The sequence below is a fragment of the Trachypithecus francoisi genome, unplaced genomic scaffold (assembly GCF_009764315.1).
Source record: "Trachypithecus francoisi isolate TF-2019V2 unplaced genomic scaffold, Tfra_2.0 Lachesis_group9, whole genome shotgun sequence".
NCBI lineage: Eukaryota > Metazoa > Chordata > Mammalia > Primates > Cercopithecidae > Trachypithecus > Trachypithecus francoisi.
Genome location: NW_022681474.1, coordinates 27,287,085 through 27,312,027, shown reverse-complemented (window position 1 = coordinate 27,312,027; position 24,943 = coordinate 27,287,085). Strand labels below are relative to the sequence as shown.

Here is a 24,943-nt window from a genome sequence, read left to right as displayed (position 1 = left end):
GGAGGGAGGTGAGGGGAGATGGAGGGAAGTGAGGGGAGGTGGAGAGAGGTGAGGGGAGGTGGAGGGAGGTGAGGGGAGGTGGAGGGAGGGGAGGGGAGGTGGAGAGAGAGGTGGGTGGCGGCTCCAAGGTTTGAAAACACATCCAGGACACTTGCCCATCCTCCAAGAGCACGCCAGCTCGAAGGCTCTTTCACGCTTCTGCTTGGGACAATCGCGTGCATGAAATCTGGCAGGGAGGAGTCAAGGAGATTGTTAGCCGGAGGGCTAGGACGGTGGATCTGGGAAGCGGGGGCCTGGGGGACACGTTCTCTTCCTGCCGCGGGCTGCCTCGTGCTCCCGAGTCCCCGCGGGGCCTGGCGGCGAGGCCGGGGGCTGCAGGCGACCATCCGGCAGGCGGCGGCGGCGGCGGCGACAGTGGTGGCCGCGAGGGACGCGCTCGGGGCCCGGGCTCAGGGGGAGCGGTCGCGGCTTGGCAGCTGCTCCCCGCGCCCCCGCGGCCTCACCAGGGGAGGGGGCGCTGCGCCGGGGCCCTGGATCCGCGCCAGGCCGCTGCTTCCAGCCGGTGGGGCCGGGGCGGGGCGGGGCGGCCCGGTCCCCATCCCCAAGTCCCTTCCCCCACGCAGCCTTCGCCCTCCCAGCTCCTTCCCGCGCCGTCTTCCCTTCCCGCGTTCCCCGGGAGAAACATGGCCGGGAGCAGCGAGGAGGCGCCAGACTACGGGCGAGGCGTCGTGGTAAATGCAAACTCCCGATTTTGGGGCTCGCCCCGCTCCCCTCCCTCCCTGGCACCCTGCTTGTAGATTAAATGCCTGCCGTGCGCAGGCTACCGCTTTGTTCTCCCTCCGGGCGGGGATCGCTTCCATCCTCAGACCCTGGCCTCCTCTCCCCGCCCCCAATCTGACGAAACGCCGAGTCCCGTTCCTTCACCCCGAGTTCCCAGCGTCCCCCCGCGTCCTCCGGCCGGTAGCCCGCTCCTGCAGCGTCCCGCCGGCGCCCAGCCGTCCCCATCCCCGCGAGCCACGGGGAGCCGCTTCTGCGAGCTGGGCGGGGCCCCAGAGACACCCGCGTGCTGCTCTGTAGGCCTCCTTCTTCCTGGGCCTCCTCTTCCAGAGCAGGCTTCAAGTTTTGTTTTTAAAAAGGACACTGAGGGGTTTTGAAGGCATCTAGGAAATAAAGTAGCTCAAGTTGACAGAGCTTGAGCTCTGAAGCCTTTGGTACCCAGGGTGGGGGGCTCTCTGGCAGTGGAGGCCTCTGCAGGAGCTCTGGGACACGCTGACGGCTCCTACGGGACCTATGGTTTGTCTGTAAAAGGGAGCAACAGCAGGCTGGGCTCTGGAGCAAATTGGGAGGATGCATGTAAAATATCTAGCAGTGTGTCCGGATGGGAGAGTGTGGGATGCTGGTTTCCCAGAACTGAGCCTCCTGGCGGTGTCAGCCAGAGGGTACCCATCTCTCGGTGTGCTAGGATCTAATCCGTTCTTGACCTTGTGGCCACGTCCTCCCTGCTCCCTGAGAAGTGGTTTTCCTAGAAGGTGGTGGTTATAACTTGTGTCAAGTGCGGTGTGAAACTCAATGGTGGTGAGGATGGTGGGTGGAGCTAACTTGCCATCTCTTTCCAGGGATCAGCTTGTCATTCACAGATAATCTGTTTATGAATATGAATGGCCTGAACTAAAGTAAGTGGGCTGGGGAGGGAAACGTGACACACTCAGACAGAACTGGTCAGGTTGAAATGTGGGACTCAGTGCTTAATTTAACAGCAGGCCCTTTCCTTCTTAAAGGATGAGGAGTTGATTTATTTATTCCTTCCATAAGTTTATTGTCCTGCTGGGTTGCAGAAAGTGTTGTAGGCTCTGGGGTGCAAAAGACAAAGGCCTCGTCTTCATGAGCTTGCGTTCTAGAGAAGACACAGGCAAGCAGTGTGTAAACAAATAGAGAAAATTTCCAATAGAGATGTGCAATAGGAGGAGGGTAACAGGATAGAGGGTAATTGGAGGAGAGGCGGGGAGTGATGCTTTTGCTGAGGTGGTCAGGGCAGCCTCTCTGCAGTGACCTTTGAGCTAAGATCTGAAGGGTACACAGGAGTAGCCATGTGGACTGCAGGCAGAGACCTGCATATCAAATGCAAAAGAATCATTGTATCCGATTTATGCTTTTACAAAAAGCATTCCAGTTGCCCCAAGAGGAGGGGCAAGCCTAGCGGTGTGATGAATGGGAGGGAGACTAAAACGCAAAAAGGGCAATCATTAAGTTCATTCTGGACAAATTGAGTCTGCAGTGCCTGTAAGGCCCACAGATCAGGCTACACTGTAGGCAATTTGAAATTCACATTTGGAATTCAGGAGAGCGATTGGAGAGATCTGGAAATCAGCAGAAAGAATAATATTTAATGTTCAGGAATGCTCAGTGAATGTGGAAAAAACAATTAAAGCAACTGTTAAGGGTGGAAGCCTGGAAAGTCCCAAATGTAAGAGGCTGCCTGTGGGGGAGAAGCCGGTTGAAGGAACCGAGAAAGAACGCTGAAGGGTGGGAGGGCAGGCAGGGTGGTGGGTGCCTTGGGAACAGAGCATTGTTGAGCGGGAGGGGTGGTGTCAAGAGGTCATCAGAAGTGTCAGATGCTACAGGGACAGCAAGTTGGATACCAAGATGGAAAACAGCCACTGTATTTAACAATTACAAAGTCATTAGTAGGGAGAATCTTTTAAACAACCACTCCATTGGTAGAACAGGTAAAATATAGTACAAGTTGAGCATCCCTAATCCAAAAATCCAACATCCAAAATGCCCCCAAATCTGAAACTTTCTGTGCGCCAACATAATGCTGAAAGGAAATACTCGCTGGAGCATTTTGGATTTCGGATTTTCAGATGAGGGATGCTCAACCAGGAAGTATAATGCAAATATTCCAAAATCCAAAGGAAAAAAAAAAAAACATCAGAAATTGGAAACACATCTGGTCCCAAGCATTTTGGATGAGGGGTACTCAACTTGTACTACCATAACATACTAGATACATTTAGAAAAGAATAAGGTGAATCTAGATGCACAGATAGAGTAGGTAAATTGTTGAAGTCTAAGAAACAAGTGAGAGAACATTGCAAATAGCCCAGTCTATTGGTGTCAACAGAGGTCCTCCTGGAAGCAAGGTAATTTTTTGAAAGATGCAAAGAGGTAGTAAGAGGGGTATAAAGAGAATGGGGGCCAGATGAGGTGGCTCATACCAGTAATCCCAGCACTTTGGAAGGCCAAGGTGGGTGGATCACCTGAGGTCAGGAGTTCAATAAAATCCTGACCAAGATTGTGAAACCTTGCTGCTACTAAAAATACAGAATTAGCTGGACATGGTAGTGCATGCCTGTAATCACAGCTACTTAGGAGGCTGAAGCAGGAGAATTGCTTGAACTCGGGAGGTGGAAGTTGCAGCAAGCCGAGATTGTACCATTGCACTTCAGCCTGGGCAGCAAGAGTGAAACTCCTTCTCAAAAAAATAAAAATAAATAAAATAAAAATAAAAACAAAAAAATGACTATAAACTGGAGCAGCTGCCGTGGGGCTTGGTGCTTGTATGAGAGCCTACCAAGGTGGGAAATAGTCCATGTATAATAGAGATAGTCCTTGCATTTACATCCTTTTCTCCAGTAGAACTTGGAACAATTAGATTAACCTCAAGTTGGATATAAGCAGGCAATTTCAGAGTCAATCGAAGCTGCTGGTAGAAGGCAACTCATGGCGGGTAAGGCAGGAGGGAAGGGAAAGCTGGAGAGGGTGAGTTTACTGGGAGAATAGAAAGCTCTCAAGGATGGGATACAAAATATCAAATTAGTACCAGTTTTCAAAAGGGGCAGGTGGCTGGGAGTGGTGGCTCACACATGTAATCCCAGCACTTTGGGAGACCGAGGTGGGTGAATCACTTTAGCCCAGAAGTCTGAGACCAGCCTGGGCAGCCAACCCTCTCTCTACAAAAAATACAAACATTAGCTGGGCGTGGTGGTGCATGCCTGTAGTCCCAGCTACTGGGGAGGCTGAGGTGGGAGAAGCACCTGAGCCCAGGAAGTCAAGGCTGCAATAAGCCATGATCGTGCCACTGCATTCCAGCCTGGGCATCAGAGTGAGACCCTGTCTCAAAAAGGGGGCAGAGGGCAGGTAATAATAGCAAGCATTTCTTGAGCACAAATCTGTAAGGGAGGTCTAGTGTACTCCCCATTTTACAGAGGAGGAAACTGAGGCACTGAGAGATTAAGTAAATCACCCAGGTCATATAAGTAGCAAATGGCAGTAGCAGGATTTGAACCAGCTTTCAATCACTATGCTACATAGGAATCTGTGATTCTAGGATGGAATTTCAGGGTTGGGGCCGTCTGTAGGACTGGTGTGGCTATGTGAATATATTGCTAAATGAGGAATAAAGATGTGGTTTGAGCTAGGTATGTAGTTTCAGCTGGTGAAGGAGCTGCAAGATGAAGTTGTTGGAAGGATTGTCCAGGTAGGTATTGAAGTAAATTACCCAAGGAATTGTCCAGGAATGAGGTAGAGAAGAAAATTCTGAGTTGGTAGAAATTTGTTGATAAAGATGGCAAGGGATGTAGAGTCAGATGTTATAAGCATAAAACGAGAAGTAAACTTTGTGCAAGAGAAGGGAATATTAAGAGATTTAAGATGGCTCTTGCCTATAAATGGCTTTCAGTTGAACTGAGGAGGTGGGACATTTATACCATTAACAATAAATGGTAGCAAATGCTAATTGCCACATAAGAGAGGTAGATCCTAAGGTGAGAAATTTTGCTCGGAGTTGGCTTGCCATTTGATCTGGAGCTAATAAAGTCACCAGATTCCTGGTTGATACCTCTTTGTTACTTCTCAGGGAGAGAGAAAGATCTTCTCTATCCACCTGGCTTTTGGGGATTGGGTTATTAGACATGTTTTTGTTTGTTTGTTTGTTTTTGTCTGGTTTGGTTTTTGCCGAAGGATTATCAAGGGAGCCACCATTAGTACTTACCTAAGTGAGTTTGGTAGGAATCAGGAGAAGAGAAAAATCTGAAATGATTGTTGTGTTTCTGTTATGGCTGGCTTCCCATGACCCCCAGTGAAAATATGGCAGTATCAGAGATAAGTAATCAGGTATAGCTCCATCAAAAGCACAGCTCTACTACGTGGTAATGAGTTTTCCTTCTGAGGGGCAAACCCACCACAGAAGAGGAAGGCATGTGGATACGAGGTGGTTGGCCTGTCGAACCTCCTTTGTTCCTCTGTGAACAGAACCTGGGAATCTGTTAGCAAATCACTTGTCCCCACTTTTCAAGATGTGTGGTTTTGGGGTGGGGCCCTTCCCAGGGTACCTCCCTCCCTGGCTCTGGGGTTGGGACAGGAATCCCAGAACTCCTGTCTGGGATTCTTTGAATTAGAATGAAGGGATAAGACCCCCTTTCTCTTGCTGGTGGAGGACAGATGAGAGCTATGGCCTGAAGGAGAGAGCGGGGCCAATCTGTGGAGCTCAGCAGGGGAGAGGAGTAGAGATTAGCTTCTTATATGCAGAAAATAGTCTAAGCACAAAAAAAATTCTTAATGACTTACAAAGTTTTCAGTGCATCTTCAGTGTGAAAAAGAGAATCAGAATTAGTTCTGGGATTTGGATGTTGCATAAAATGACTCAGTTAATGGGTTTGTCACTTCCCCCAGCTTGGCTATGTTTTGCTGTTTTGAACAGAGAAAGCATTGTGCTGAATACACTTAGAGCATATTATCTGTGATACTGAAACTGTCTACAGACTCTGGTTTTGATTTTTTAAAAAGCAAGTGAATAACAATTATCTACAGTTCATAGCAACCTCCATTCCTGCAGGTTTCAATTTATTTACAACAGGATTTGCATGCACCATTGAAATTAACAAAGCACAAACCAGTATTTCCATCATCTTGAATTGACTTTCATCTCAACAATGAAAACTCACTATTTCAGATTATTTGAAAATAATGGCCAATTTGGATTATATAACAATTTTAGAGAAATATATTTTTTACTTTTATACTTTTTGTTTTGTTTTCTTGAGACAGTCTCACTTTGCTGCCCAGGCTGGAGTGCAGTGACGCGATCATGGTTCACTACAGCGTTGACCTCCTAGGCTCAAGCAATCCTCCCGCCTCAGCTTCCCAAGTAACTGAAACTACAGGCACATGCCATCACGCCAGACCAATTTCTTTTTCTTTTTTGTAAAGATGGGGTATATTGCCCAGGCTGGTCTCGCACTCCTGGGCTCAAGTGATCCTCCCACTTCAGCCTCCCAAAGTGTTGGGATTACAGGCATGAGCCAGTGTGCCAGGCCTCAAATGTATCGTTTTAACTAAGATAATAAGACCGGTATATAGGTTTGAGGCATTTCTTTAGATGAATTAACACATATAATTTGTTGTTAAATGTTTGATGTTTCAGTTCATCTAAATGATCAGCATTTATTGCATAAGTACTGTAGACCAGATGCTGATATGAGTCTTACATTCATCATCTTATTTAATGCTCACCGTAGCCAGATGAGGCAGGCACTAACTCCATTTCATAATGAATACACTAAGACTTAGAGAATTTAATACGCCCAAGGCCTCATAGCTGGCAGACTTGTCCCAGGTGTATGAGACTTCCACGTCCATGCTCTTAACACAGTACTCTGTGCTGCCTCTGGACTATGGATCCATGTTACAGTTTTAATCTATAGGTTTGTTTCATTTGTCATTTTCTTATCATCTTTTCCGATTTTTGGCATTCATTTTTGGCACTTTTAGCCTCTTTCCTTTTTTTGGCATCACATGTCAAACATCATGTGTTATACATCATGCAGTGCTCCAGGTATTCTAAGTATATTATCCTTACAATAACCCTATCCATAGGTTTTATTGTGTCTTATTTAAAGCAAGAGGAAACTGGATTGCAGAGAGGGTAAGTCATCTCCCTAACATCACAGTAATAAGTGTCAGAACCAAACTCTTGAAAGTGGAGTGGAGAGTATTCTCCGAGATTCAACCAGAACAGGGGGCAGTAAAGGATTGATGTGGTTGGAGTAATGGATTCAGAAGACCACCTGTTAATAGTGCCACTGTTGGAGGAGCTCCAGAAAGTGGGGTAGATAGTATATGTGGTCTGGAAGGGGATCCAGAAAGTGCTGTACACCTGGGTGATCCCCCTGGGATCGGGGGCCAGTCAGGGTTCTCCTGGTCTGGTCTTTACTGTGGCCTGCCAGAGGCTCTCCTGGAGTCTCCTCATGTACAACTGGTAGTCTAGACTCTGGCCAGCTGCTGTGGTGTTAGAGGTTATAGCAGGTACAACGAGTTCTCACGGTGGCAGTCAGAGGAGCTTGGTGCAAATCCAGCAGTCTCACCAGCCAGTTTGATGGTAGAGGAAGAGCAAATGAGACACTTCTCAAATATGCAGATTGACCGGGCATGGTGGCTCACACTTATAATCCTAGTGTTTTGGGATGCCAAGGTGGGAGTTTGAGACCAGCCTGAGCAACATAGCAAGACCTCATCTCTGCAAAAAAATCAAAGAAAATAAGCTGAGTGTCATTGTGCACTCCTTATCTCCAGCTACTTAGGAGGCTGAGGTGGGAGGATCGCTTGAGCCTAAAAGTTCGAGGCTGCAGTGAGCTATGATTGTGGCCCTCCACTCCAGTGTAGGCAACAGAGGAAGATTCTGTCTCTTAAAAAACAACACAGGTGATATACATCATTTGGCCACCAGTCAGCCAATGGATATGATACACTGGAATCTCTAGAACCTTGAACAGTGGTGCTCTTTATCACAAGGAGACAAACTGAGAGCTCAGGCTGGAGTTCAGGTTTTCAGGTAGCCGAAGGATGGAGACTGTGTCATCCATTCATTCATTCAACATTTTTGAGCACTTACCGTATTCCAGATCAGCATTCTGGGCGCTGAGGGATTGAACAATGAATCAGAAAAAGTCTCTGCCAGAAGGAGCTCATATTCCGACAGAACACATCCATGCACACACACGTCATCCAGTGGTAAAACAGGCTATGAAGGTCAGGGAAGGCCTCTCTGCAGAGGTGACGTTGAATGGAGACTTGAAAGAAGTAAAGGACAGCCATGTGGAAATCTGGAGGAAGAGTGTTGCAGGCAAGAGGAGGTGCCAGTGCAAAACTCCGGAGGCAGGGGCGTGATTGGCAGATCAGAGGACTTGCAAGAGAACAGCGTCTGAAGCAGAGGGAAGAGGAAGAGTGCCAGGAATGAGTCAGACAGGTAATCCCTGGTGAGCCACAGTGAGGACTCTGGTCTTTACTCAGAGTAAAATGATAAGCCCTTGAAAAAAATCTAAGCAGAAGGCTGCCATGATAGGATGTCCTTTGTTTGTCTATTTTTATTTTTTGAGAGACAAGGTCCTGCTCTGTCACCCAGGCTGGAGTGCAGTGGCACTCATAGCTCACTGCAGCCTCTAATTCCTGGGCTCAAGTGATCTTCCTACCTTCGCCTCCTGAGTAGCTCGGACTACAGGCACACGCCACCTTGCCAGGGTAATTTTTTAACTGTTTGCAGAGACAGGATCTTGCTGTGTTGCCCATGCTGATTTCTAACTCCTGGCCTCAAGGGGTCTTCCCGCCTCGGCCTCTCAAGTGCTGGGATTATGGTCATGAGTCACTGTACCTGGCTATGATGTGCATTTTTAAAGGAGCATGTCTGCTTCCATGTGGAGGGGCTGCAAAGTGGAAGCAGGGAGACAATTGTAGTGGCTCCTAGGACAGTCCTGGGAGAAATGATGGTGGCAATTGACTGGCCTGGGGGAGGGGGAACAGCAGTGGAGGTGCTGAGAGGTGGTCCTGGATAAATTTCGAGGGAATTGAAATACAGTTTTCTACTGTGTTGCCTGAGGGGATGAAAGAAAGGAGTCAGTGACAGTTCCAATGGACAGGAGCCTTCTCAAGGATCCTGCATGGGAGCCTTGGGTAGGACAGAGAGCTACAAGGGGCACCAGGAATTTGGGAAAGCAGATCAGAGGCTGGGGGCAGTCAGCAAGACCTCCATGAAGAAGTGGGGTGTGACCTGGGCTTCTGAGTTCGGAATACAGAGGTAGAGGAGGAAAGGGGGAGAGAGAATGAAGGAGTGCATGGTAAATGAATGAATGAAACCCAGAGCTGGGAAGGATCCTGACTTGACTGCAAACAATTCTGAAGGCAGGAAGCAAAGATGTAGGGAGTTGGGCTGGGAAATTAGGGTGGGTCTGCATTGTGAAAGGCCTCAGAAGCTCAAAGCTGGACAGAGGAGTCAAAGTGTATAGGAGTGAGTAAAGAATGGGAAACTGAGGCCAGGTGCGCTGGACAACACCTGTAATCCCAGCACTTTGGGAGGCTAAGGCAGGCAGATGGCTTGAGTCCAGGAGCTCAAGACCAGCCTGGGCAACTTGGCAAAACCCCATCTCTACAAAAAACATGTAAAAATTAGCTGGGCATGGTGGCACACACCAGTTACTCAGGGGACTGAGGCTGGAGGATCAGTTGAACCTGGGAGGCAGGGTTGCAGTGAGCAGAAATCACACCACTGCACTCCAGCCTGGGTGACAGTGCAGGACCCTGTCTCAGAAAGAAAAAAAAAAAAAAAAGAATGGGAAACTGGTACACAGCTAGAGTATGATTTAAGTGGGTAACACTTCATTGTTACATCTTTTCTTGATGTTCCAAGAGTAAAAGTAACTCCACCTTCCCCTTCCCTTTCTCCCACACCTCTTTACTATTCTGACCGTAAAACTAGTACATCAAGTCCTAAGCGAGAGGGAGACTTACAATCAGTCCATCCACTATGTGAATAGGCCAATTTTCTGGACCATCAGTTTCTAATAGGACAGTTTAAGTGTCCAACATAGTACATTGTTTTAAAGTCTTTACTATAATGACTAGACACTCAAAAATTTGGGTCTACTCTGATCCCAGGAGATACATACTTTTAATAAGAAATCTTTTCCAGGCAGATGAGGCGCTTACAATAAATAGAAATGTAGTAGTATGTATAATAATATAATAATGATACTGTATTTTAGAATTATAAATATGTTATTATATTTATGATAATTATATAATTTGGAGACAAATTATGTATTACACATATGCACTCATAAATAATACATCGGGTTAGCTATAAAACACTGACTTCATGTTTTTATTGTATGATAGGCCAGGTGTGGTGGCTCATGCCTGTAAACTAGCACTTTAGGAAGCCAAGACAGGCAGATCACTTGAGTTCAGGAGTTCAAGACCATTGGTCTTTTGCCAATATGGCAAAGCCCCATCTCCACTGAAAATACAAAAATTAGCTGGGCATAATGGCACATGTCTGTAGTCCGAGCTCCTCAGGAGGCTGAGGCAGGAGAATTGCTTGAACCTGGGAGACAGGTTGCAGTGAGCTGAGATCACCCCACTGCACTCCAGTCTGGGTGACAGAGAAAGACTCTTGTTTCAAAGTCTCAAACAAAACAAAACAAAACGAATATTTTATGATGCCAATAGTTGGGGATGGAGTGCTCCATTCTCTTAAGTACTAAGCCTCGTATCAAGTTGTGGAAACAACCTTGTTCCACTCAACTTTTCGTAAGTTGAGGGAATTCTGCTTTCAAATGATATTCTTTTGTTACGTTTTAAACAGAAATTTCTGATGAAAAAATACCATAACCAAAATAATTTGATTTGCAGATTATGGACGATTGGCCAGGGTATGACTTGAATTTATTCACGTACCCACAGCACTATTATGGAGACTTGGAATATGTCCTCATCCCTCATGGCATCATTGTGGACAGGTGAGTGTGATTTCCTGTGTCAGTCTTGGTCCTGCATTGGGCTGGCCCACACTTGTGTGAATCCCACAATATACTTTAGGACCCTACTCCTGAGCTCCTTTTTATAATGGTAGAGAAAACTTTTATATAGGGCTGTGAATTTGAAATAAAATGAATGTATGCTTAAATTGAACAGTTTTCCTGGACATTTGTTCAGGCAGTATGGTAATATGGTAAGAAGGATATACATACATGAGCTCTTATAAGTAACAGCCTCAAAATAACAATGTCCTAAGATGGCTTTTCCATGGCATAGAAGTCCCACCCTCACAAAGTGGGGACAGTTCCGTGATCAAATAAACTTTGGAAATTTTGTATCTCCCATATTTTTGTCTCTCAGTTGACAAATCAAAACAAACATTAGCATATTAAAAATATGGACATTCCAGCCAAAAGTAAAGAAGAAGAAAGAAAAGAAACCCGCTTGACTTTAACAATTAAACCAACCATTTTTGTGCAAAGGGAGACTGTACTCAGTTTACCTATTTATAACGCTCAGAAGAGATTTCCCTTAACACCAGTTTGGGAAGCTCCTAATATAAACAAATTCTTGCATTTCTTACCTGAATTTTCTAATTTTAAATTAATTTAAAATCAGTTAGAACATGATTGGGTAGGGTTACCCCAAGTTTTTTCTTTGTGTAAGGGAATCCTCCAGTGAACTTGTGAAAATGCATATTCTTTTTTTTTTTTTTTTTTTTTTTTTTTTGAGACGGTGTCTCGCTCTGTCGCCCGGACTGGAGTGCAGTGGCCAGATCTCAGCTCACTGCAAGCTCTGCCTCCTGGGTTTACACCATTCTCCTGCCTCAGCCTCCCGAGTAGCTGGGACTACAGGCGCCAGCCACCTCGCCCGGCTAGTTTTTGTATTTTTTTTAGTAGAGACGGGGTTTCAGCGTATTAGCCAGGATGGTCTCGATCTCCTGACCTCGTGATCCGCCCGTCTCGGCCTCCCAAAGTGCTGGGATTACAGGCTTGAGCCACCGCGCCCGGCCAAAAATGCATATTCTTAAGCTTTATGTCTAGAAATTTCAAATCGATATTCTAGAGTGGGGCCCAAGAATGTCCGTCTTCACCTTTAAAATAAATTTATTAAAAAAAATAAATAAAATAAAATAAATTTATAAGCCAGGGGCTATGGCATGCACCTGTAATCCAGGCTACTCCGGAGGCTGAAATGGGGGGATCACTTGAGCCCAAAAATTTGAGACTAACCTGGGGTAGTCTCAAATAGTGAGATCTTGTCTCAAAAAAAAAATTAAGATGTAATTTATAGGGCTGGGTGCAGTGGCTTGTTCCTGTAATCCCAGCACTTTGGGAGGCTGAGGCAAGAGGATGGTTTGAGCCAGGAGTTTGAGACCAGTCTGGGCAACATAGTGAGAACCCATCTCTACAAAAAAATAAAAAACATTAGTGAGGCATAGTAGCACAGGCCTGTAGTTGCAGCTACTTGGGAGGCTGAGGCAGGAGAATGGCGTGAACCTGGGAGGCGGAGCTTCCATTGAACCGTGATGGCACCACTGCTCTCCAGCCTGGGTGACAGAGCCAGACTCCATCTCAAAAAAAAAAAAAAAAAAATTCACATATAAGTTTTGTGTGGACATATCTTTTCATTTCTCTTGGATGGACTTCTCAACATGGAATTCTGGGTTTTCTGGTAAGTGTAAGAAACTGCCAGTTATTTTCCAAAGTGGCTGCATTGCATTGTTACTTTGCCACCAGCAGCGTATGAAGGTTTCAGTTTTTCCACATACTTGCCAACATTTAATATTGTCTGTCTTTTTGATTACAGCCATTCTTGTGGCTGTCTAATGGTATTTCACCACGGTTTTAATTTGTGTTTTCTTAATCATTAGTATACTTGTTAGCTATTCATATGTCTTCTTTGGAGAGAGGTCTTTTCGAGTCTTTTGCCAATTTTTAAATGTAACTGTCTTCTTATTGAACTGTAAGAGTTCTTTATATATTTTGGATAATAGTCCTTTATCAGATATATGATTTGCAAATATTTACTCCCAGCCTATGGCTTGTCTTATTATTTTCTTACTGGTATCTTTTAAGAAGGATGTATATCCCGCTGTTGTGGGGTGAAGTATTGTATATGTGTTAGATTAATTAGATCCAGTCAGTTGATGGCGCTTCTCAGTTCAGCTATATGCTTACTGATTCTCTGACTATTGGATCTGTCAATTACTGATAGAAGGGATGTTAAAGTCTCCAAATAGTGGATTTGCCTGTTTCTCCTTGCAGTTCTATTAGGTTTTTGACACTTTGGTGTTAGGAGCATACATATTGAGAATTATGATGTCTCTTTTCAGAATTGACCTCCTTATTATTGTGTAATGATGCTCTTTATCCCTGCATATTCCTTACTCAGAAGTCTGCTCTGTCTGAAATTAAAATAGCTATTCCAACTTTCTTTCTTTTGATTAATGTTAGCATAACATGTCTTTCTCCATCCTCCATCCCTTTACTTTTAATCCATCTGTGTTTTTATATTTATATTTAAAGTGAGTTTCTTCTTTTTTTTTTTTTTTTTTTTTTTTTTTTTTGAGATAGAGTCTCACTCTGTCACCTAGGCTGGAGTGCAGTGGCGCAATCTTGGCTCACTGCAACCTCCAACTCCTGGGTTCAAGTGATCCTCCTGCCTCAGTCTCCCAAGTAGCTGGAATTACAAGCATGCTCCACCACACCTGGTTAATGTTTTGTATTTTTAGTAGAGATGCGGTTTCATGATGTTGGTCAAGATGGTCTTGATCTCCTGACCTGAAGGGATCTGCCTGCCCCGGCCTCCCAAAGTGCTGATATTACAAGTGTAAGCCATAAAGTGAGTTTTTTAAAGGCAATATAGAGTTAGATCTTTTTTTGAATCCACCCTGACAGTCTGTCTTTTAATTGCTATATTTAGACCATTCATATTTAAAATGAGTATTGATATAATCAGTTTAGTACCCTATTTTCTATTCATTGCTATTATTGTTTCCTTTTTTTGTCTTCCACTCTGTGAAATTCTACTTTTTTTTTCTTTTTTTTTTTTTTTTTTGAGACAGAGTTTCACTCTTGTCACCCAGACTGGAGTGCAATAGCACAGTCTTGCTCACTGCAACCTCCGCCTCCTGGTTTCAAGTGATTCTCCTGCCTCAGCCTCCCGAGTAGCTGGGATGACAGGTGCACACCACCACACCCAGCTAATTTTTGTATTTTTAGTAGAGATGGGGTTTCACCATGTTGGCCAGGCTGATCTCGAACTCCTGACCTCAAGAGATCCGCCCACCTCACTGTGTGACTTCTGATGTCTGTGAGGTTTATTTTTCTCCTGTTTTTAAGCCTCACTTACTAGGGATCGCCCTGTGTCTGAATAGTAGTGTTTGGCCTTCAATTGCTTAGAAGTTGTGCTCAAATACGTCAAGCCAGTAAGTCTGCCACTCTCTGCTGATGGGGGTGCATGGGGGCTTGAAAGTAGATTCAAATTTCCAACCATTTTCAAATCTTTCTGACTTTTACTTTCCCCAGAGCTTTCTTGTGCCTTCTCTGCACATGTACACAGCCTCTATTGTCCAGGGATGTGTGGGTGGCTTGAACTCGCTCTGCTGTGCTTATGTACAGCCTCTGGTCAATCGAGATGCATGAAGAACTTATTGTGTGCCCCTGTTCTATAACTGTCTAACCTCCTCCCTGGAACTTCCTATCAAATCCCCAGTTAGCCTGCCAGTGCACTGCTCAGTGGGGACTGCACCTCACGATAATGCAGCCCTGCCACCAAGGTGACCATTTTAGCTTACAGTGTTCCCAATCAGGTGAGCTCCCTCTGGCCGTGCAACACCTGGATGGAACTACCTGTTTGAACAACAGAGCTGGGATGGGGGCGGGGCGGGTGATAAAAGCATCCCCACACAAGAATGCTCCAGACTCATGCTGTTTCCACCCAGTGTTCAGTGTTTTCAAAATCAAATGCTTCTCAGTTTGTTGTATGCCTTTGGTTGATTTGCAACATGATGAGACGGTTGTTTTTGGCAGTTTTGCCCAGTTTTCTAGTTGCTTTTCTGGAGAGGATGTGTTCACCTCCTTACTTCATCATGTTGGAAACAAATGTTCCTTTTTTTTCTTTTTTTTTGAGATGGAGCCTTGCTCCATCGTGCAGGCTGGAGTGCAGTGGTGCAATTTCAGCTCACTGCAACCTCTGCCTCCTCGGTTCAAGTGATTCCCCTGCCTCAGCTTCCTGAGTAGCTGGGATTACAGGTACTCGCCACCATGTCCAGCTAATTTTTGTATTTTTAGTAGAGATGGGATTTCACCATGCTGGCCAGGCTGGTCTCAAACTCCTGTGCTTAAGTGATCCACCCTTCTTGGCTTCCCAAAGTGCTAGGATTACAGGTGTGAGCCACCACTCTTGGCCCAAATATTCCTTTTTAAGGAGCATGCCAGATATTCTGATGTACATTTTTTATGATCATATGTCTTCTTTAGAATTCAGTAAATACTGCCAGGTGCAGTGGCTCATGCTTGTAATCCCAGCACTTTGGGAAGCCGAGGTGGCCAGGTCACCTGAGGTCAGGAGTTAGAGACCAGCCTGGCCAACATGGCAAAACCCCGTCTCTACTAAAAATACAAAAATTAGCTGGGTATGGTGGTGGGCACCTGTAATCCCAGCCACTTGGGAGGGTGAGGCAGGAGAATCGCTTGAACCCAGTAGGTGGAGGTTGCAGTGAGTCAAGATCGTGCCACTGCACTACAGCCTGGGCAACACAGTGAGACTCCGTCTTAAAAAAAAAAAAAAAAGAAGTATGTTTTGAACACCTTATATTTAACCTTAACAAAGCTTTTCTATCTGCTGGTTTCTGTGTCCCAAGCTTTTCTCCACATCCCCCTGAGTAATCGAATATGTACAATAATACATCATACATTTTTATTAATGCAACATAAATACTCAGAAGTAGTTGTACCTTAATATCTGTTTTATTCTTCTTTCAGAATTGAGCGGCTGGCCAAGGATATTATGAAAGACATAGGATATAGTGACATCATGGTCCTGTGTGTGCTTAAAGGAGGTTACAAATTCTGTGCTGATCTCGTAGAACACCTTAAGAACATCAGCCGAAATTCAGATCGATTTGTCTCTATGAAGGTTGATTTCATCAGACTAAAAAGTTACAGGGTAAGTTATTGCAAGTTCCGTTTTATGATATTCCGATTTAACAATGCTTTAGGATAAAAGAATCAATAATTTTATAAAAATGAAGAGTGCAGTTTTAAAAAATGGAGATAAAAATGAAGGGTAGTTTTTTTTTTGTTTTTTTTTTTTTTGAGACAGAGTCTCGCTCTGTCACCCAGGCTGGAGTACAGTGGCACGATCTCAACTCACTGCAAGCTCCGCCTCCTGGGTTCACGCCATTCTCCTGCCTCAGCCTCCTGAGTAGCTGGGACTACAGGCATCCGCCACTGTGCCCGGCTAATTTTTTGTATTTTTAGTAGAGACAGGGGTTTCACCATGTTAGCCAGGATGGTCTGAATCTCCTGACCTCGTGATCCACCAGCCTCAGCCTCCCAAAGTTCTGGGATTACAGGTGTGAGCCACTGCGCCCAGCCAGGGTAATTTTTTTTAATTTGCAAGAATACTGCAACCTAACATAAGAATTCGAATGATATTATTCAGGGTGTGGGGTGGGGACCTTCTCTGTATTTTCACATATATGGGAGGACTCTGCAGTAATGATTTGTGCTTTCTTTCTGTTTTGTTTTGTTTTGTTTTGTTTTTATTATACTTTAAGTTCTAGGGTACATGTGCATAACGTGCAGGTTTGTTACATATGTATACTTGTGCCATGTTGGTGTGCTGCACCCATCAACTCGTCAGCACCCATCAATTCATCATTTATATCAGGTATAACTCCCAATGCAATCCCTCCCCCCTCCCCCCTCCCCATGATAGGCCCGGATGTGTGATGTTTTTATGGTGATAAAGTGAGTGGTTATATCCTGGTGCCCAGCCTCACAACTGAGTGTGGTCAGAGTGTGAACACTGATTTGTTGTTTCTACTCTGGATGTCACTGTGGGTCCTGGGGACCTGTGGGAGGGTGTCCAACCCAGAGAGGAGTCTTAGTACCTGGGTGGCTGCAGTTGTGGCCTGGAACTAAAGAAGAAAAGGCTGTAGGGATAGCACATTGCCAAGTATGAGGAAACAAGGCCAGGGAACTCCAGCAGAAGGCCTCTCCACCAGTTTACTCCATTAATCCTGGCTTTCTGTGGCCACCACTGGGCAGAATTAATGAAATTATTCTCCAAAGATGTTTCCTAACCAGATGCAGTGGCTCATGTGTATAATCCCAACACTTTGGGAGGCCAAGGGCAGAAGGGTCCCCTGAGGCCAGGAGTTCGAGACCAGCCTGGGCAACATAGTGAGACCCTGTCTATATAAAAAGAAAATTTTTAAAATTAGCTGAGTGTGGTGGCATGTGCCTATGGTCCCAAGTACTCAAGAGGCTGAAGTGGGAGGATCACTTGAGCCTAGGAGACAGAGGCTGCCGTGAGCTATGATGGCACCATTGCACTCCAGCCTGGATGACAATGAAACCCTTGCCAAAAAAAAAAAAAAAAAAGCTGTTGTTTCCTTAGTCTCCCTCCTCCTCCCTCTATGATGTTAACTTCTTTGGTGCTTTTTGATTTAATGCATAGTAAAACATTAAAGATAACTTACTATTGGGTGAGGAGCCCTTGGAGTCAAACCATGAAAATATTTTCATTGACTAAACTAACTTGACACATTTTAATTCATGAATCACTCTTTGAATTGGCCTTCTATTGCTGTGTGGCAAACTCACCACAAACGCAGTGGCTTAAACCAACACACACATGCATTATCTTAAAATTTCTGTAGGTCAGAAATCTGGGCATGGTGTAGCTAGGTTTTCAGCTCAGAACCTTACAGGGATGAAATCAATGTGTTAGTTGGGATTTTGACATCATCTGAGGCTTTCAAGATCAGTGACTGTTGGCAAGCTCAGTTCCCATTTCCTTGTTGACTGTAGGCTGGAGTTGGTAGACTCTCCACTCCTAGGGGTTGTCCCCAGGTGTTTGCTTCAGTTACCACACAGATCGTTCACAACACCGTTAGCTGTTTGCTTCTTCAAGTCTGATGGAATAATCTTAGCCCTTCTTTTAAAGCTCACCTGATTAGATCATGTTCGCCCAGGCAACCTGCCTTTTGATGAACTCAAAATCTCCTGACTAGTCACCTAATCTTTGATGCGAATTCCCGCCACCTTTACAAGTCTTACCCACACCCAAGTGGAGAGGATTATGCAGGGTGTGTACACCAGGGGACCGCAGTCTTCAGGGCCACCAATCTGTCTTCCACATTCCTCATGTGACTCTCAGTTGGCTCAGTTCTAGAGCAGCTGGAAATTCGTTCTGATTTCTTAAGATACTCTGTGTTTTCCTGATGACCTCTCAGGCCAGAGTGAAGCTGGTTTTTGAAGACATCTTAGCTCTAATTTCTTGGTTTTATCTTCTGAGAATTTTTTCTCTCTTTAGATTCTCTTCATTCTGGGTTAAATCCCTGTGCTTCCTTCTTACCAGATTTTTCTCATTCACTTGGCCCTGACCCTTATTATATTTGTCCCTGGTTAACAGCATTTTAAAAACCTGTTAACATTTTCTTAAAAATTAAAGTTAGGTTTATTGAGCCATCATTTACATGCAGTAACATCCATCCTTTTTAGAGTTCAGTGAAGTTCAACAAATGTATATAATCATGTAAATCACCACAGTCAAGATATAGAACAGTTTCCTTAACAACACAAAGAATGCCCTTGTCTCCTTCATAGTCAACCTCCTGAACTCCCAAGCCCTGGAAACCACAGATACATTTTCTTTACCTAAAGTTTTGCCCTTTCCAGAATGTCTTACAAATGTAATCATATATCATGTAGCTTTAGTAAATCCATAAATCATAACATAGTGCATTCATCCATATTGTGTGTAATTGTCAATGAAAAGAGTCAAACTCTGTAAAATATTTCAACAGGTTTATTCTGAGCCAAATATGAGTGACAAGTAGCCTGTGACACAGCCCTCAGGAGATCCTGAGAACATGCGTCCAAGGTGATCAGTGCACAACTTGGTTTTACACATTTTAGGGAGACAGAAGTTACCAATGAATACATGTACGGTGTACATTGGTTTGGTCTGGATATCTGGGACAACTGGAAGTGGCGGCTTCCAGATCATGGGTAGATTAAAAGATTTTCTGATTGGCAATTCGTTGCAAGGGTCATCATCAATAGAAAGGAATGTCTGGATTATGATAAGGGGTTGTGGAGGAGGCCAAGGTTTAATCATGCAGATGAAGCCTTCAGGTAGCAGGCTTCAGAGGAATAGATTGTAAATGTTTTTTATCAGACCTAAGGGGTCTATTCTATCAGCAATTCCTAAAGGGACGAGGGCATCATGAGGCATGTCTGGCTGCTTCTTCCCATCATGGCCTGAATGAGTTTTTCAGGTTAACTTTGGAATGCCCTTGCTGAGAGGAGGGGTTCATTCCTCATGGTTGGGGGACTTAGAATTTTATTTTTGGTTTACAGTATCAGTAGTTCTCCTCCTCCTCCTCCTCCTTCTCCTCCTCCTCCTCCCTCTCCTCCTCCTCCTCCTTCTTCTTCTTTTCTTCTTCTTTTTTCTTTTGTGTGTGTGTGTGTCCAGTAGAATTTGATTATATAGATAGAGTGCAGTTTGTTAGTCCATTCATCAACTGAAAGATATTTGGGTTGTTTCTACTTTGGAGCAATTAGAAGTAAAGCTGCTATAGATATTCACGTGCAGGTATTTGTGTACTTATGACTTCACTTCCCTTAAGTAAATATTTAGAGGCAAGATGGGAGGTCATATGATGAATGTATATAAGAAATTACCTGGCCAGGTGCAGTGCCTTATGCCTGTGATCCTAGCCCTTTGGCAGGCCGAGGTGGGTGGATCACCGGAGGTCAGGAGTTCAAGACTAGCTTGGTCAACATGGTGAAACCCCATCTCTACTGAAAATACAAAAATTAGCCAGGCGTGGTGGCGCACACCTGTAATCCCAGCTACTCAAGAGGCTGAGGCAGGAGAATCACCTGAACCTGGGAGGCAGAGGTTGCAGTGAGCTGAGATCGTGCCACTGCACTCCAATCTGGGCAACAGAATGAGACTCCACTTCAAAAAAAAAAAAAATTGCGAAACTTTTCCCAAAGGATTGAATCATTTTGAATTCCTGCCAGCAATATGTGACAGTTCCTGTTACTCCATATTTTCAATAGCACTTAGTATTATCAGTTTTTCCTTATTTTTTTCTTGATTTTACCTGTTCTAATAAGTGATGATATCACATTGTGGTTTTAATTTGCATTTCCCTAATAAATAATGATTTGAACATAGTTACATTTGCTGGTTTGCTATTCATATAGCTTTTTTGATGAAGTGTTTGTTCAACTATCTTACCCATTTAAAACATTGCATTGATTTCTTATTATTGTGTTTGAGAGTTTTATATTGGCCATGAATTTTTTATTAGATATGTGTTTTGATATATTTTCCAGTCAGTGAGATTTTTTCATTTTGTTTTTCAAAAAGCATAATTAAATTTTTTTTTAAGTCCAGTTAATCTAGTGTTTCCTTTTGTGGATCATGCTTTTGGTGTACCTAAGAAAACTGCCTAACTCAAGATCACAAAGATTTTCTCCTTTTTTTAAAAAAAAGTTTCACAGTTTTAGATTTAAATTTAGGTGTATGAGACATGTCATGTTAATTTTTTACTGTGATATAAGGTATGGATTGCAATTCCTTTTCTTTTCATTTTTGCATGAAGTGTTTGATTATTCCAGGATTATTTGCCAAAAAGACGATCCTTTTCCATGGAATTACTTTTGATCTTTTCATGAAAATCAGCCTGCTTTATATGTGTATGTGGGTCTATTTCTGGACACTATCAGGTCTGTTCATCTATGTTGTCACTGCTTTGATTACTGTAACTCTATAATAACTCTGTAAATTAAGTAGTATGTGTCCTCCAACTTTGTTCTTGGCTATTCTTGTTCTTTGTCTTTCCTTATAAATTTTAAGATCATGTAGCTGATTTCTACAAAATAACACGTTTGAATTTCATCAAGATTGCTTTGAATCTATAGATCAGTTTGGGGGAATTGATATTGTAAGACTATTTAGTCTTCCATTCCATGAACACAGTATATCTCCTAATTTATTTAGATCTTATTTCAGTATTTTCTAGTTTTCAAGTGTCAGATCTTAGACATATTTGGTTAGATATATGCTTACATATTTAATGATTTTGATCCTATTATATTCAGTAAGTTTTTCTTTGAATTTCAAGTTCCAATTATTTATGGATAGTATTTAGAAATACTATTAATTTTGCATATTGAATCCTGTGACTTATGAAACTCACTTATGAGTTCTAATAGCTTTTTCATAGATTCTTTTGGGTTTTCTATGAAGATAATTTCTTCTTTAAATAGAGATGATTTTGCTTATTCCTTTATACTTACAGACCTTTTATTTCTTTTTATTGCGTGATCATGCCAGTTGGGACCTCCTATACACTCCTGAATAGGAATGGTGGAAGAAAACATCCTTGCCTTGTTTTCAATCAGTATAACACTGACTGTTGGTTTTTAGAAGATGTTCTGCATCAGGTTAAGGAAGTTCCTTCTATTCCTAGTTTTCCAAGTGGTTTTTTGGTATTTTCTTAAAAAATTATGAATGAATATCATCAGTGTTTTTTCTAGATATGTTGATATGGTAAAATACATTGATTGGTTTTCTTATGTTGGACTATCTTTCCATTAATATAGTATAATGACATATTATCCTTTTCGTATATTGCTGGATTCAACTTGCTAATTTATTTGAGGAATTTTGCATTTAAGTGCTTGGAGGATATTAAACCATGGCTTTTTGTTTTTGTTTGTTTTTTTCTTGTAATGCCTTTTTCTGGTTCTGGTATCAGGCTTATATTTGTCTCATAAAATAAATTGGGAAGTATTTTCTCCTCATCTTTTTTTCAGAAGAGTTTGTGTAGAATTAGTACTAATTCATCTGTGGTATTTGGTAGAATTCACCAGTAAAACCATCTTGACATGAAGTTTTCTTTGTCAGAAGATTTTTTTAATTGGAATTAAATTGATTTAGTAGATTCAGGAGTATTCAGGCTAATAGTTTTCTTGAGTGAACTTCAATAGTTTGTGTCTTTCAAGGCATTTGCCATTTTATCTAAGTTTTTACATTTCTGGATGTAAAGTTGTTTATAATATTCCCTTATTACCTTTAATGCCTCTCTTTTATTCCTGATATTATTAAATTGTATCTTCTGTCTCTTTCCTTTTCTTCACCAGTATGACTAAAGGTTTTTCAATTTTTTTATTCTTTCAAAGAACCAATTTGTTGCTCCCTTGATTGTCTCTTTTGTGTTTATGTTTTTAGTTTCATTGATTTATGCTTTTATGTCATTTCCTTCCTTCTGTTTGTTTTGGGGTTAATTTTCTTTTATTTTCCTAGTTTCATAAAACGAAAGTTGAGTCATAGGTTTGAGATTTTCTTATTTTCTAATACAAACATATAATGCTGTTAAGTTTTCCTTTAAGTACTTCTTTAGCTACCTCTATACATTTTGATATATTGTGTTCATTTTCATTCAATTCAAACTATTTTCTAATTTTCTCTTTCACTCATTGGTTGTCTCATGTGGTTTGATTTTCAAGTATTTGGGGGATTTTCCATAGATAATTCCTGTATTGTTTCCAGTTGAATTCTGTTGCACAAACTATATTTTGTGTGATTCCAATTCTTTTAAATTTTTTGAGGCTTGTTCTATGGCCCAGAATATATTTGATATTGCTGCAACTATCACCATTGTAATCCATGTCAAATTAAATACCACTATTTCTTTCTAATTTCTCATGCCTTTTCCTTGTGTATTTCTCTGAACAGCACCTCTTAAGGGTGACCACTGAAAAAATAGGAATGTTATTTATAACTTTTCAGCCAGTAAAGAGGACGAAAAGGAATAAAGGAAACTCCAAACTTGATTAATTCAATAGTAGACACAAAATAAGAAACAGGTAGCCTTATTATATTTGTATGACAGATAATGAAACGGAGACCTGAGATGTTCAGTAACATGCCCAAGGTCAAGCAGCATGTAAGTGGTAGATCTAGTATTTAAATCTCAGTTCGACTCCAGAGCCCAAGATTGTGACCACTGGAGCATACAGTCTCCCTAGAGATGTGTTGAGATAAATTAGGCTAAAAGGAAGAACATTTGACCAAATGAATCAGCATTATTTTTTCTTGAGCTTTATTTTGACATTACCTAACCCGGCTAAGCCAGCTTTTATAATTGCTGGAAGAATGACAATATCCATAAATAGACAATTGCCTGCTTTTTTTTCTGAAATGTTTTATATGTTGAATTAGTAAGCTATGAAGAAGTACCTTCTAAGAAAATGAATATTAACACTGGGTTTTTCTGTAAATTATGGAAAACTGTGCTTTTCTTTTCCTCTTTCTGCCCTGCACCATGGAGATATTCCACAAGACATGAATTTTCACTCTACCTGCTTGTTCTCTGGATTCACTTAAAGCTTGCTTGCTGCTTTTGGGAGGCCAAATCCAGAAAAATTCAGAAAGAACCTTGAGCTTCAGGCTCCATACTAACTCCTGAGCTTATAGAGACTCGAATTGAAGAGAAACAGGCATAATTCAGCAGCCTCTTGAGATACCCGATTGTGTGTGTGTGTGTGTGTGTGTGTGTGTGTTTAGACGCAGGGTCTCGCTCCATCACTCAGGCTGTGTGATCATAGCTCACTACAACTTCAGCCTCCCTGGGATCAAATGATCCTCCTGCCTCAACTTCCCAAATAGCCAGGACTGCAATCAGATTTAGTGTGTTTTGAGAAAGCTCTATCAGGGTAGAAGTGGGAGGCCTTTTGGGATATCTATTCTAAGGGACTTTGAGTGAAGAAACAGGAGGATTTGAGGGAAGTATTGTTAGGTGCCAGCAAGTGACTTTTTAGACAGCTTTTTTGTATGTGGATGCATTATTTGCCAAGTTTCTCCCCTTTATTCCCTCTCAAATGTTGCCCTGGTTTAAAAGCTCATTAATTTATATGCAATCCAATGTGAGGATAAAGTGTAATTCAGAGGTGCAACATTCTGATTTCATTGTTTTCCACCAATTTGGTTAGCTAACCTCTACACAAAGTACAGTCTTCAAACTACAACTTCAAGGCTTTAAAAGTTGAGGATGAATTTTATTTTAGGCAGGCCACAGTTGCCCTGGATTCTGCCCCATGTTGTTTGAATGTGCCCTGCTTTGTATGAATAATCCCTGCATGTTGGCAACGCCGAGAGATTTTTTGGAGCTCAAATACAACTCACAGTGTAACCACAGTAGGGCTGAGAGATTTGCCACGCAGGGGATGTGGGCCCCTGGGGAAGCTGGCGTTCGTATTAAAGAAGCTCATTAGAGCTAAGGGTTAGCCACAAACCTGCTCCCTTGAGGGAAGAGAAACGCTAAATACATTTTTTCTCTCTCATTCCCACAGTTCAGAACAAAGGGTTTAAATCAGTCAGCTCTTGTTATCTGTGCTAGTGAGGAATGGGAACAGAATGGATAAGCCAGGTCCAGTGTCTTCAGTTTTAGTGAGTAGTCTTCACCCTATATCAAGGTGAACTTTTGCTGAACTGTTTCCAAGTAGCAAGGGTGCCTGGAATTGAAAGCCTCCTTTTCTTCTTCTTCTTCTTCTTTTTTTTTTTTTTTTTTTTTGAAACAGAGTCTCGCTGTGTCACCCAGGCTGGAGTGCAGGGGCGCGATCTCGGCTCACTGCAAGCTCCACCTCCTGGGTTCACACCATTCTCCTGCCTCAGCCTCCTGAGTAGCTGGAACTACAGACGCCCGCCACCACGCCTGGCTAATTTTTTGTATTTTTAGTAGAGACAGCGTTTCACCGTGTTAGCCAGGATAGTCTCGATCTCCTGACCTCGTGATCTGCCTGTCTTGGCCTCCCAAAGTGCTGGGATTACAGGTGTGAGGCACCACGCTCAGCCGAAAGCCTCCTTTTCTTGGCTGGGT

At 42.9% G+C, this 24,943-nt stretch overlaps 1 protein-coding gene and 1 long non-coding RNA gene across 4 annotated transcripts in view; both read left to right on the top strand.

Moving 5' to 3' along the window:
- Window positions 1–287: 287 nt before the first annotated feature.
- PRTFDC1 (phosphoribosyl transferase domain containing 1) overlaps window positions 288–24,943 on the top strand; it is a 109,648-nt gene continuing 84,992 nt past the window's right edge. Inside the window, exons 1-4 of one of the 3 annotated variants that reach the window (XM_033208958.1) lie at window positions 645–731; window positions 1,617–1,673; window positions 10,684–10,790; window positions 15,798–15,981. In XM_033208958.1, coding sequence (XP_033064849.1) covers window positions 10,687–10,790; window positions 15,798–15,981 — 288 coding nt within the window. In that variant the 5' untranslated portion in view covers window positions 645–731; window positions 1,617–1,673; window positions 10,684–10,686. Of the gene's footprint in view, window positions 732–1,616; window positions 1,674–10,683; window positions 10,791–15,797; window positions 15,982–24,943 lie in introns of all 3 variants that reach the window. The other 2 variants (XM_033208961.1, XM_033208959.1) reach the window with 2 other exon arrangements.
- Window positions 3,958–7,685, top strand: LOC117082321. Its single transcript, XR_004436550.1, has 2 exons — window positions 3,958–4,024; window positions 7,590–7,685. It is a non-coding gene; the product is annotated as an uncharacterized LOC117082321 (long non-coding RNA).